This window comes from Gallus gallus, chromosome 9, assembly GCF_016699485.2.
Source record: "Gallus gallus isolate bGalGal1 chromosome 9, bGalGal1.mat.broiler.GRCg7b, whole genome shotgun sequence".
Classification (NCBI taxonomy): domain Eukaryota; kingdom Metazoa; phylum Chordata; class Aves; order Galliformes; family Phasianidae; genus Gallus; species Gallus gallus.
The window spans coordinates 5,225,952-5,240,341 of NC_052540.1; the positions used below are offsets into that span (position 1 = coordinate 5,225,952).

A 14,390-nucleotide genomic window follows, 5' to 3' on the forward strand; every position below is an offset into this window, starting at 1 on the left:
GACTCCCATGCCAAAATCCATTTAAAGGGAGAACTGGAGTGGAAAGCAGGGAAACTCTGGCTCCAGAAATAGAAAGGACAAGGACTGATGTTGTGAGCCACCACCCCCAGCAATACTTGCAGTCCCACATGGAGTAAACTTTTCCAGGGCCTCTCTACCAAGATGAACAGTAGCTCAGCTTTGATCACGTTACCAATTGTAGTTTGTTGCTTTGTTACTGTGAGGAACTACCCAATTTATCAGTGTCTATAACCAGCCCTGCACTGCAGATATCTTTTTCACATTCACATTGCCTACAGGCCTTGTCTATGGCAGCCACTTGGACACTTGATGATAACTGAATTTACATATATACCTGAGAACTGCTGTACATGAAGACATCATTGAGTTCAACATACAGAGTCATGACCCTGGTTTGATGAAGTAACACTCAAATTTGTGATTAAATAATCTGAACCCAACCTAAGCACGTCAAACTTGCTACTTCTGTTTCCAGACTTAACAAGACAGGCATTCAGCATTTAAAACCAGGAGGAAAACAATGTTACTACTTATTTATAATTTCAGAGTTAACTTTTAAGGAGAAATTATTAGCTATCCTGTATGTTTTTTACTTTCTTGTTAGGATATAGAGTGCTCAATGATACATATATATACACAGCAAGCAATTAAATGGCTTGCACATCTGTCTTCCCAGGTTGCTGCACTAAACTTCAGAACAAAGGCCCATCTTTCTCTTGAAGCCACTCACCTCGAGTACCTGGTTAATATAGTTAATTAATATCTAGCCAGTTCTCATTCTTGCTGTATTAGAGTTACGAAACCCTACAATCATTCTGGGTCACTCTAGTGCCAGCATTCATAAGAGTAATAAACTTCCACATGTATCTCAATCCATTTAGTTATGTTTACAGGTGATTCTGTAAGCCTCCTTTACAGAGGTAACGGGAAAATGGAAACATGCCAAAGATGAGGCATGTAATTTGAGAGCTGGGAATTAATTCCCATCCACAGTGTAGCCTCCTGGTGAATCACTCCTGGGTTACTAGCTGTATCACCTAACTCAAGAAATCTCCCTTTTTGGAGTTAATGCCATATTACTGTTATGTCATGTAACGGCTGTTGCTAACCCAGAGGTTACATAAATAAAATGTTCAATTCCTGTCATTACGAGATCCCTGGCTCCCAACCAGCATGACTGCCATTATTCATTTATATGCCATCTTTCCTACAATAAATGTGTAAAATGAGATGATCTTTAAAGCCATTAAAGCAACGTGTCTCTGCAGCATCTTTTACTGATATTTAAGTATTTATGATGCAAAGGGATTTTCAGAAGCAGCAACATCTCAAATTCCAACTGATTTGGTGGAAACTAGGGAATTCATTAAATGCCCATTTGCCATGTGGGCCTTCACCCTCCTAGTGATAGGTATGAGCTAATTCCGAGCTGTTTCTGTTATCACTAGAAACAACTATGACTGTAGCCCTGATTCTAATTAAGATATCTGAGACTGCATAGAAAAGGTATATAAACATTAAAAAGGTGAGTCTTAATCCTGGGGAAAGTTACATAACAAGCTAATGTAAAATACATTAAGCGTTAACAAATTCTACCTATATGTGTCCAATGAGCTTGCAATAATTCTCACTATAACAGCATGACACTTGAAGGCGAATTTCACAAATTAATCTATTTAAATATTTTATATACTTTTAAATTTTGTTTTCTAATACATCAGCACTTCACAAGTGACAGAACTATTCAGACCATAAATGAAAGAGAAAATGAATTACTCACTTATAATTATAATGAGAATGACTGTGCATACTACACCAAGGATGATCATCATCTATAAAAAGAAAGTTATGAGAAAAAAGAGAAAGTCAGGTTTTCAGATGAAATACAATGGTAGAGTTTTTTGCCTTTATTTATCAGCCCTTTCTATGTGCCCTTACTTCTTGCAAAGACTCAGTGTAGAAGACTTGTTAAGGCCCCAGATTTGGTGTCAATTTTAGGAAGAGCTTACCTCCAGCAATGGATTTATCCTCTTGTCAAAGCTATCAAGTTCTTGCTCATCAGCTAAGATGCAATGACCAAACTTGTCCATTTCCAGCAGTAAAGTAAAAATAGACTTCTAAAGTAATACAACTCCAGATATGACTTAAGCAAATGTGTTCCCTCTGGCTGGATTCACACAGACTGGGTGTTAGGAGAAGGTTCAAAACCAATGAGGTGGAGATGTCTGATGTCTAGCAGTTATTTTTGCTGGTTTTGTGTACTTGTGCTGTTGAGTGGTAGCCCACACTAGCCAGCATCGTTTCCAGCACATTAGAAATATCTCACTGGATAGGAAGGAGCAGATTCATCAAGGCCAGCTGTGTACAGACATGTACCAGCACTGAGTTAGAGGCCGCTATGTTACATTTGCTGGAAGCTAGTGAGGACACCAGAGATGCTGCAGTCCAATTCATATAATTAGCCCAGTGAGAATGGAAAGAATAATAATAACTTTAAAAAGCATATGGACATTTTGAATCAAGATCTTCATTCCGCCCAACACATGTCTAGAGGATAGAGAAATCTGTTGATTTGCAGGAAATCTATTTATTGCTCCCTCTACTTAACCAAGACTGGAAGTCATAGGGAAGAAAGAAGGGTTCTGTTTGTCAGCATAAGGGGAAAGTGATGATGAAGATAGGAGAATGAGAGTTGGTTTGAAGGTCTAGTGTGGCATAGATCACTACGATGACTGCGTTCAGTGTGGGTGAACCTAGCTCAAAATCTGGGCCTGTAGGTCCAGAATGCCCTGCTTCCTGCACACCTGGGCAAAACAACTGGGTAACAGTTTAGAATAGGCCCAGAGGAACTGCTTAGTTGAGTTTCTAACCTAGATCTGCTTCATTCTGGAGTGCTTGTGTATGTAATTTAAACAGAATATTCTGCCTTGCTTTACACATCATAGAACTGTGGACTGAAGAGATAAAGCAGGCAACAACAGATTCATAAAAATGTGTTCTGGATTCTCCCTTGGGAACAGGTTTTATTATTTGAGTGGACATTGGTAATCAGTAGCAAAGATAGTGTTGAAGAGAAATGGGAAATAAGGTGAACTTTTGGCACAATATTCATAACCTGCTATAATCTGCTGGTGGAAGAGATCTGAAAAGGCAGAGAAGAGAGTGGTTCCCTCAGCTTAAGGGAAAGAATGAGACTTTGAGGACAGCAGAGAAGACAGCTGCTTGATTAAAGATCTACTCTGTCCTAATCTGACCCACTTGAAAAGACACTGTCATTTCCTCACTTCTCACACTGATTTGTGGTACCTTTTTTTTTGGCCATTTACCATCCTAAAGAAATATCAAGAGGCTAATCATCTCCCACAAGGAAAAAGCTCCTTTTCCCCAACTTCTGGTATTCACTATGCCCCGTGGGGCTTTGTGGTTCACAAATAACTCTCACATGAATCAATACAAAATGCTCTTCCATCCCTGTTTGCAGACACCGACTAAAGTATTTGGATCTAGATGTTATATGTTGCAGAAATTATTAAAGAACAGATCTGGTAGAGTTTGAAACTATTTGGCATATTGTCATGCAACATAGAGGGCAAGGCACCTACTTCTCCCTTTGATAAGAAGAGACCACTTGAAGATCCCATCTTACAAGCAAAGTCCCAGTACATGCAGGAGGAGGTAATGTCTTAACAAGAGATCCTTATACTCCTTACCTTGCAATTTTTCCACCAATATTTTCTCTTCAGTTTGGCTGCACTGGTTTCAAACTGTGAGGCACCTGCTTGCAATGCATCTGCCCGGTTGTCAAGCTCTGACAGCTTCTGGTCTCTTTCTAACACCTTGTCCACGTTCATTCTCATGATGTCTACCACCTGCAAAGGCATATCCCCACATTAGATTCAACACATACTAAAGCCAGAGGTCACCCATATGTTCACAGTCTAACATACTGTAATGAAACCACCTTTTTGCCATTATAGTATGTGATGACAAGTACTTGGACAGAGCCTCGAAAACCATGTCTATGAAAACAGACACAGCAAAAACATGATGAACATAGCTATTCCATGCTCAGATGTCCTTAAAAGTAAAGGGACATTACGAAATACAGTAATTAGATTCATTAGAGCTTTTGATTCCCTTTAGCCTACTAGATGCTGTACTATAGATTAAAAAACAAACAAACAAAAAAAAGCCAGTAGAGATCTGTACCTCTACTACAGTTTGGTTGGCAATTGTCCAGTTATCAGTAAACCCAAACTATTATTTTCCTTATACATTTAATATAATTAATACAGTTAATATAATTTCCTTATCTGAACTAGAGAGACTGACTAGATAAAGCCATTCTAAGAAGAAAGATATGCATTTTCTGACCAAGGAATTTGTTTGTTCTACAGGCTTTTCCCAGACAAGATGCCTTCTCAGCCAAAATTTGAAGTCCTGATGGAAAGGGGAGGAGGATGAAATACCTTACCTGCCAAAATTCTTTCTGAAGGGTAGCAGGAAACTCACATTCTCTCAATGCACATCTTCAGCAAAAAGTGTGCACAGCCAGTACACAGTACGTAAAGCCTATTCATGCATGCATTTTATAATTTGAGTTAGAGGAAAATCCCCCTTCCAGAAAGCCAATAATCCTAAATAGAAATCCCGGATAAATTCATCACTAGTATAAAAGCTATATGGCACACAAATCTCAGTAAATTTGTGTCTACTTATTCTAGCAGTGAAAATTGTTGCTGGTATGCTAACTTCCCCTAGTCTGTAACAAGGAAATCCATGTTATTTGTATATAATGCAATTTAACTATTACCTGAAAAAAAAAATCAAAAACAACCAGAATCTTAAATATATGTGATTTAAATACTGTGAGTAGACACCAGTAGTGAAAGAATATTTAAAAGGATTGACACTGGTCTAAGTGCTACTCCAAAACTCAAGAGACTTGTTTCATTTGTCCAAACTTCAAACAAATTTTCTTACTTGTTTTTCCAAACCAAAGCCTTCCAAGCATTTGATTCCATATCAAACTTAAAAAAAAAAAAAATAAATCATTTATCAGGTGATGTTTCATTAAAATTTGTTTTGGTACACTGTTTCATAGTTACAATTTTAAACTCTCTGGGAAATGCTGAAACACAATACTCTGAAATTCCTACTACTTTTTTTTTTTTTTTTTTTTTTGGCCAGAACTATTTATTGAATTTAACCTGAGTGTCCAGCCAAGATGGCATTTTTATCATATGAATAAATGCTTGTCTAGCCTAAAGGCAAGCTCTAAGCCTTGGAAAATAAGCTCTAGGATGCCTAGAGAAATCATAGGAGGAAACCCAACACGGATATAGCTGAAATGCTGATTTCAGAGGACTGCCAATCATTTTAATAATGTCAAAAATGTGCTCTCAAGCAAAGCTGTGACCACTGAGTTTAGGGTTCGCATGAGAAGAGCTGTGTGCAACAGCGCTTGGAGCAGAAAAATAGCCAGAGCACTGTGCGCTCTGCCGTGGTGTTTGCTGCCACCTACAGATTACTTTCCCACAAGACATAAAAGGAAAATGGCCAAGAAAGATTTAGCAAGGAAGATCAAATCAATGCTTCACAGATCAGAACCTTAGGTGCTATAATTCCCAGTGACTTCAGAGGACAGAAAGACTAATAGTGCTTTTCTCCCTTGGCTATTCCTATATTGATATTCAGTGATTAATCAACCATGCCCTAATGAACAGTATCTGCTCACCACATGCTAGCCACTCAAAACCAGCTCACACCAATCTCTGTCTTCTTCTCCAACTGGAGTTGAAAAAAATGTAGACCCTCACTATTATCTGCATAATCCTCCAATCCATGAGCTACACACTTTCGTCTCCCACTGGGTAAGAGTTTCTGTCAAAATAACTCTTCAGTTAGCACAAGAAGATAAACTTGCATTGGCTTGAGTGAAAAGTATCAGAATTCAGATAATCTCGAACACAGACTGGGTTTTCTCTATCCTCACTGGAGCCTTATCCATTGATTTGTTTGAAGAGCCCTATGTGTCTGACCTGCATCACTCTTTTTAGATAATAACCAGAAATTATTTGTCATCTTCCAGGGACAGTTAGTTTGGTTGTCACTCACATAAACATTTACACCACCATCATGACATAGTATGTTCAGGACAAGAAGTTTATTTCAATTATTCTGACCTTGGACTGATGTTGAAATGAAATACTCCTTTCCCTACTGCAAGAGACACTCAATTAACATCAGTGAAGTTACAGTGAAGCGAAAATTGGTAATAATGAGAGAACTGAACCTAGACATTTCTGTATACAGAAGATGTTCTTGTGACCAACTCCAAGCATCAGCAAAAGGGAGGCCAGAAAGAGTCCAGTTCAGACCTTCAGCAAAAAAGCTTATCAGAGACAAAGCTCAATTTGACAGGTGTATTCATCTTCAGAAAGGCATTTGAGTTCAAGTTTTGAGGTCTTTTATAGTGTATCTTGAGCTTTTGAAAATAGAAGCCTTTATGCATGTAAATAGTTATTTTCTAGCTTGTATTTTATCGACTTAGCATAAAAGAATCGTACAGGCCCTGGTAATTTCCTCATGGTCTTTGCAGGGGTTCAGCAAAACTCTATGCTAAATATCCAGGACACAAATGTGCACAGCAAGCATGCAGGGATGCTACAGCTGGCGCTGTCTGGCTGGTACACTCAGGGACGATACTCACAAGCAGAGATATTCTCACTTATTCCTATTACCACAGCAGTTAGGTGGACACTGGCATTATAGATGAGGGGGCAGGGATTTTCTGTATATTAAATAATTTAAGAAGCCATGCTGGAATAGGCACATATTCCTCTAAGGTCAGCCAGAAGGAGTGAGGACTTGTTGAAGATGTTGCGATGTCATGTGTGGGTGCCCTTCTGTGGGAGTGAATTGTAATGATTAATCATTACAGCTCTGACTAATGAACACAGCCCTCACTAGTCCAATTTTCAAAGCCTGCATGTATGAACAAGAGGCCAATGGTTTGTCGTATGAAACAGCCTGTGAGATTAGCATTCAAACTTCAGGAATACAGGAATACATTAAAAAAGCTGATTCGCTATGACATCTCCTTCTAACATGACTATCTGGGACAAATTCCTAAAACAGTACTGATGCTCATGCCTATTCTGCAGAAGTGTTACTGGTACGTTAGTACAAGAGATGTTCTGAGCACAGTCTGCCTCCTCATAAATGCTATTCTTTGGTAAATATTTCCCAGACCCAGTGTCTTCAGACAAGGAGTTGCTGGATCACTGGTGAGGCAAGCATCTTAATGGAAGAAAAAAATAAATAATCACATGAGCAGCCTTGGGGTGAGCAACTTATCATGTGAAGCCACTTACTTCATCCACTTGGGCTTGCGTCTGCTGCAGCCGTTTGTTACTTGACACATTGGTAGCAGGAGGTGGCCCTGCAGCCCCAGTACTGGTGGGTCCTTGGGTAGGAGCTGGAGCAGACCTAGATCAAAAACAGAGACCATAAAAAGCATCTGAAACTATGTTCATTTATTCACTACTCCTTTTTTTAGGATAAGTTGAAAGGAGTTGTCCATTGTCTGACAACGCCCCTTCTACATTCCTGAATCACAACACTGACGTCCCATTCCCTCCTGTTCTGCAATTCATTTTCACACTATATTTTGTTAGAACCATATCAAACTGTTCGTCTCCCTTGCATGTATAGGAGCCTGGGCTGCAACCCCATCTTCTTCCTCAGCATGCTGTCAGGCTGGAGGGTAACCAAGTAAAGAAAAACAAAAGGAGAGGAGAAAGAAAAGGAGGAGGAAGTGTGTCAAAATTGCACACAGTGTGGGGTTAGTCATCTAAGGCACTTCACAATGCTTAACCAACACACCGGTAGTCACCAAATGCCCCAACCAGAACACCTAGCCAGGCTTGAACACTTGCCTTGAACACTGGATTAGTATTTGCAGCAATGCTATTACAAGAGCCTTGATCTTATAAGCATCATCCCTTTTTTTAAGTATCTGTATGGTTTCCCCCAAGGTTGCTTTAAAACAACTTCAGACAGAACAACAGTCCCTTAGAATGCAAAAGATCAGGTCTGTCTCTGTACATGCGCTTGTGCAGCCATGACACCCTGCCAGCCTGAGCAGGGTCTGTCAGCCTTAGCCAGTTGTTATTCACACCCACACTTCTATGTGTGAAACCTCACCTTTCCTTTCAAGGGACTCTATCACTGCTTCCTGCAGGGAAATAAAACCTTTCCTGAAGCTGCAGAGGAAATCCCTAAGCATGTGAACTGAAAAATATCACAAATCCCACTCATGCATTATCAATGCTTTCCCACAGTGATGGACTGAGAGAACACAGTGTTTCTCTATGAATCATTCCCTATTACATCCTGGGGTCTGATTAATGCTGCTAGAATTATGGCCCCATTAAGACACTGTCAAAGTGCCTAGAGGCACCTAAACTTAGTTCTCTAAAGCTACCTTGAGCTGCAAAACTCAGTTTGACAGCACTGCCTCTGGGTTGAGATCCCTACAGATAATTCTGACCCTCACACAGACTCCCAGTGATGAAGCTGCTGTTTGCAGCAGTTTGTTTTACACTTTCTTTTTCCTACTGCATGTAAGAATGTCATCATCAAGCTTCAGTTGAAAGAAAATAATTTGAACGGTAGACAAATTGCTCATGCTTTGAGGATCTCACAGCCACTATTCAAATATAAAAGACCAGATGCTGCTGCCACCTGAGTTTACACTGTTGTCACAAAGGATCAAAATCTGACCATAACGTATACAAGACCAAATAACGCAAAGCAAGATCACCTTGGAGCATTATGAACTTCAAAAGGAGTTCCTTGTACAACAACTGAAAAAAAAAATTAATTGTTAATATTTTTTTCAGTCAAGGAAGTAGATTGGCTTTTTCTGAGTCAACACAAACAGGTATTTTTTTCTAGGGAAACGTGTCATGCTGTTCACTACAAACAGTGCTAACAAAGATCCCCTCTTGTGCTATGGACTGCTAGCATTCTGGACACTATGGAAGTGAAATATATGAGAAGTGTTATTAGCCACATGTTTCCACTAATAAGCAGAGCTTATAAATGCAACAGTGTTCTTGGTCATATCTGTATGCTGCTGTATACCTTTTCTGCCAAGTAATTTTTACCTTTTTTTTTTTTTTTTATACTTCCCAGGCTATATCAAAATGATATAGCATAAAGTAGATACTTCCCAGTTTGTTCTCTTTCAGCTCCTTGCTATCATCTAATTTTGTTTCAGTTGTATTTCTTGGAGTTGCTCTGCTTCCTGAATAACAGGAATGTGTATTTTTACATCTGCCTTTACTATCCAGCAGGAGCTAAGGTAACTACCAAAGGGAATCTTTATGCTAGGGTACAGCAAGCTTGTAATTAACAGCCACACCTTAATTAATTGCATAAAATCTAATACAAGAGCAACCAGAGCTGGGTGCTGCCTTCAGTGCAGATCTACTCTTACCAAACCTTATGCTCAGAGGCTCTGCAGGTAGGTCATTCTTTTATGTAACATCAGTTATGTCCTTGCTCCCCAGCACTCCAGTTAGCACATGAGCAATCTCACTGATTGAAAGAAGGTGCTGGATCTGTGTACGTACACAGCCACCTATGAAAGAAATGTTTGGGACTGTCCTAGTGATTCAGTAAAATGATCTCAGCTGACTCAGACTTTCTCAGTTCTTCTGGTTACTTGCTGGGCCTGAAGCTGGTAGGTCAAATTCATGACTAATGAATTTCTCATCTCACCTGCATGTTTTGGAAGCAATTTACAACTTAGCTCTAACAGTTAAAGGGAGCTGCAGCTCTAACGAAGAGAAAATTTGAGGTATCTAGCATTACTGTTCTCCAGTACAGTTCAGAGAGCATTCAGGATGACCACATATCTAATGTTTGGGAACATTTGCCGGACATACACTTTTATTTTTAATATAGGAGTATTTTTTGTGTTAGTCAGATTAGGGAAGGGAGATGCATGATGCAGAGTCATGACCACACATGAGAGGTGCTTTGGTATGGTTTACATCAGGACCTTGAGAGCTGTTTTCAGCAATGTGTTTCACACACCCAAAACATTTATGAAGTATCAACTGTGGGACCTTCAAAGTCATTATCCTAAAATCATTGCAAGAAGCGAAGGAAAAGCTATCATCCCTGCATACACCTGAGAAATTGAGATACAGTGAGATTACATGACTTGCTCAGTGGCACAGGGAGGCAGAACAAAGCAGCCTAGGCCCCTTCCTTACTATCCTCCTGCTCCCCTCTTCTTGAGCTACTGAATCCAAACCAAAGTTCACAAACTACTTTTAAGAGCAGGAATCATTTTTGACATCTCAGACGTAAAGAGTGACAAACACACATGGTTAAAGGTTACAGCAAGAAGAAAGTGTGAATCATATCAGACACCTTAAGCTGGTACCAGCTGGCAAAGCTCAGCAGAGGGGGCAATGAAAGTGAATCAGTGCAGCAGCAGATTTGACTAATGACTGCTATAACAAGTCAACTGAAGGAAGCAATTTTCTATAAATCGCAGTCTGATTCCTCTTTCCTCAAGCCCTTCTCCCTGTCATTCTAATAAGATAGGAAATCACACTGCCTTTCTTCTTCTTTTTTTTTTTTTCTAACTGTCCAGGTACTGTATTTTTGTAGCACATATTTGCTATTGTAGCCAAACTTAGGTATATTTAAGATGCTGTTCTTGCATTTTTACTCCTCCAAAAGGCATCTATCCATTTGGGCTAGCCTGCCTAAATATGGTTTGTTAGAAAGCATTAAAACCAAACCATACCTAATTATTAAAAAGTAAACAACAACCCCCAAAAAAATCAGACCACTTCTCTAGCATTGAACTGTTGAGACTTAACTCTAAAACAGTGATGAAAATTAGCCAAATGTGCAAATTCATACACTATTTTAGCGACTAAACATGTCAGTGAAGTAGAAACAAATGGCTCACGGTTGTCCCTAGTACAGTGTTCATCTGTGAATTCAGATGCATCTGAAAGCTTTAAGACAGGGATGATCTCTAAGGAAATAATAGAGCTCTATAGCACTGGGAGTTTGCTGTTAGTTTTGAATTTGCTTTATTTATTCTTGTGCAGTATTAGCTAAAATAGTTTTTCTACTGCTAATTAGCAAAAGAATTTCTACTGACAACATTTACAGTCTTCTGCTTCATAGAGTCATTGAGGTTGAAAAACATCTCTAAGATCATCAGTTCTAACCATCAACCAATGTCCACCATGCCCACTAACCGTGTCCCTCAGTGCCACATCTCTGTGGTTCTTTAACACCTCCAGGGAAGGTGTATCTGCCACCTCCCTGGGCAACCTTACCTCAGAGATGCTTGCATTTGATAAGGGACTTCAGTTTCAGACCTGTTGCCCAATAACTGTATTTCTTTCAGATTTCTAGCTGATCTTCTCCCCTCCAGTCACAATTCCTCACCTCCAGGTTAATTTTATCTTTGGTCTCATTCTGCTAATCTCACTTTCACAGCTGCTCTATGGAAGTAAAGAAGGTCATGATGCTATAGAACTGGTTAGAGTGAAAAGCTAATTAGGCTGTTGACAGGGAGGTGTCTCTACTGACTAAACAAACATTTGCATACCTGGGGATGCAAAGGTTATGGAAAGGTGTTTTCAGTTCTCTGAAATTTCAGAGGGAATAGAATCAACTCCTAACACAACCAAGTAGACTTCCCTTACTGCCAGGGAACAGTTGCTGTTTCAACAAAGATGTTGCTCTTAATTCTACTTCTCAGTATTCCACCTGAGACCTTCCCTATTCAGTAAAAACATGATCACTGCCAATTAAATGGCTACAGACTAACTTAGACTCATTGCATTCTATGACTATCAATTTTAAAATGGTTTCTCATGCTACTTGTAATAATTGTGTGGTAATGAGTAATAGTGAATTGGTGGTAAGAAAAAAAAATCACATATAAAAGGAATTAGCATTTTGAGATGTGTTAATTTTGTGAAGAAAGTTCTGCTTTGAACACATTTCTGTTCCCACATGAGATTTTCATGTAATATTGGCAATATTCTACATGGGCTCTCCCTTATTACTAAATATTTACACTGCTCATCAGCCAAAGATAATACCCTACATTTAAAGTCCTGGGAACACATTTAATTAAAAATTCCCACCAGTTTATTATGACTGTGTTGACCATATGGTGTGCTAAATATGCACATGGAGGAAAAACAGAGAAACCTTAAGACATCATCTTTAATTTGATCATCACTTATTACGCTAGTAATAACTGATTTATTTTCTCCAGTATCTTCTATTCAAGCCAAATGAGTATTACCTACAAGGCCCAAAGCATCTGAATTCTAAATTAAGCCAATTAGTTCAGCCAAATGACTTCTGTGACAAAGAATTTGCCAGAAAGAGCTGCATTATTTCCCTAATTTTCCTAAATCACAGTCTGCACAGCAGCCAGTTGTGGTGACTCAGGTGAGGTCTTTGTTAGTCAAAGTAACACAAGGCAGATTCCTTTTCTGAGATATCAACACTCCAGATTTTTTTAGATCCTCTTCCCTTGCTGTCATTTTTTGCAAAGGCTGTGGCTTAAGATGAGGTCAACACAACGCAGGGACAGACTCATGTGTTAACCACTGACCAAGCTTTGCAGATTAGTCAGATTTGCCTGAAGGATGAGGCAGGGTGTTGGCATACACATTTTAGGTTCACAAATTAAAACTGATGATAACACTTGAAAGCCAACTGTGTAATATATGCTAGTGTTAAGTGATGAGTTATTCCAAGATTTCACAGCTACAGGGACTACAAATATATATACTTTAAATACAGAGTACTGAAGTAATTAAACAACTCTAAAGGAAACAATCTCCTTTTGAGGTAACTTCCATGTACTGAACAAAACGTTACCAATTGTAGTTCCATACTGTTGTTTCTTTCTCAGAAAGGGATTAATTCTCAAAATTTGATTATTTGAAACTACCTACAATCTTTATCCTAAAAAAAAGATTTCTTTTAAATAGGGAATTAAAGCAAATACGGATTGGTTACAGAAAAATACTTGAACAATTTAGCACTCAGCTGAATTTCAAATAAATTTAAAGGTGTATGTAAACAAACTGCTCCTACAAAAAGTACCAGATTCTAGTTAAAGATCCTTATGCTCCATCAGCCCCTTGTGTTTGCTTCTTAATACAATCCCTTTGAGAGCCTTCCGCTTTGCCCCTGGGAGTTCCTGACCTTGCAAGGTGTAGTAGCAACCTTTCTCCAGTTACTGCAGCTCTGCCTTGCACACTGATGCTTCCTAATAAGCCTGGAAAAAATCACTAAGAGTTACCAGCACAGAAAGAGTTGCATTTTCCTTCCTAGGAATTTTAGCTTTTAAATAGAAAAGTTCTTCTATTGGGTATTAAAAAAAAAAAAAAAAAAAGCAACAACAACCTAAAAACTAACAAAATCCTAACACAAAGAAAAGTTTCAACAGAGAAATCAAATCCTGGATAACTGAAACAACATAGGATTAAAGAAAATCCCCAAAGCATACTCGGCTGCGGGAAGGAGGAAACATAACAAAACAAAGCTTTGCTCAGTGCCTGGGTGACTGAAACAACTCAAGAATGAAGTGATAAATACACTGAAAATGCAGTCAGGATCATTACTGTGGTTTTACCCTCCGTATTAGAAGAAGAAAACACAGTTTGCCTTGGAAACTATAGAGGCAACATGTAAATATCTAACAAATGTTTCAAAAATTCAGCAGTCCATAGCCAGTGTACATTTGAACAAGACATTAACACTAAACATCCTGATCTGCCAGATAATCCAGATTCAAAAAACTCTATTTTCAGCCTCTAGATCCTTAAGCAAATATCCAAGCCTTATCTCTGAACAGAACTGATGAACTTGAAGTTCACGCTGACACGATGCACTATGTTTAGACTACACCTATGTTCTCAGGCAGAGGAGTAAGAGCATCCACTATTTCTAACTTTCTGTGTAGGCTGCCAGGATCATGGGCTAAACCCAAAGGAGTAAACAGGCAGCAGCTGGGTAGGGAGTGGGAGGGGAGGATCTAGGCTGAGTTTGACTCAGTCACCCCCTACTCACTGACTCACGTACTAGTGCAGTAGAAACTGCTGTAATTTGTGCTGGTTGTAGTCAGGTATAAATTAGCTCTGATACAGAGGAGCAAGGAGTAGTAAGACTGACATGCTTTCTCTGCTTTTAAGGAATAATTTTTTGGGATGGAGAATGCTTCCTATGCCTGTCTTTTGAAAGATCCAAGTTAAAGCCTAGGATTCTTTAGAACTTTCTAGTTACCTGTAAATTACTGC

At 39.0% G+C, this 14,390-nt stretch overlaps 1 protein-coding gene and 1 long non-coding RNA gene across 11 annotated transcripts in view; one reads left to right on the forward strand and one right to left on the reverse strand.

Moving 5' to 3' along the window:
• The window catches only part of LOC101748697, a 72,272-nt gene that overhangs the window by 24,457 nt on the left and 33,425 nt on the right, over positions 1–14,390 (forward strand). For all 9 annotated transcript variants that reach the window (XR_005862251.2, XR_005862257.2, XR_005862252.2 and 6 more), the window contains exon 2: positions 4,419–4,582. This is a non-coding gene — a long non-coding RNA (uncharacterized LOC101748697). The remainder of the gene's footprint in view (positions 1–4,418; positions 4,583–14,390) is intronic.
• VAMP2 (vesicle-associated membrane protein 2 (synaptobrevin 2)) overlaps positions 1–14,390 on the reverse strand; it is a 45,387-nt gene that overhangs the window by 10,120 nt on the left and 20,877 nt on the right. The window contains exons 1-4 of one of the 2 annotated variants that reach the window (XM_046898572.1): positions 11,400–11,499; positions 7,398–7,512; positions 3,732–3,890; positions 1,802–1,853 (exon numbers count right to left, since the gene is read on the reverse strand). In XM_046898572.1, coding sequence (XP_046754528.1) covers positions 1,802–1,853; positions 3,732–3,890; positions 7,398–7,512; positions 11,400–11,416 — 343 coding nt within the window. In that variant the 5' untranslated portion in view covers positions 11,417–11,499. Of the gene's footprint in view, positions 1–1,801; positions 1,854–3,731; positions 3,891–7,397; positions 7,513–11,399; positions 11,500–14,390 lie in introns of those variants that run through there. The other variant, XM_025153690.3, reaches the window with a different exon arrangement.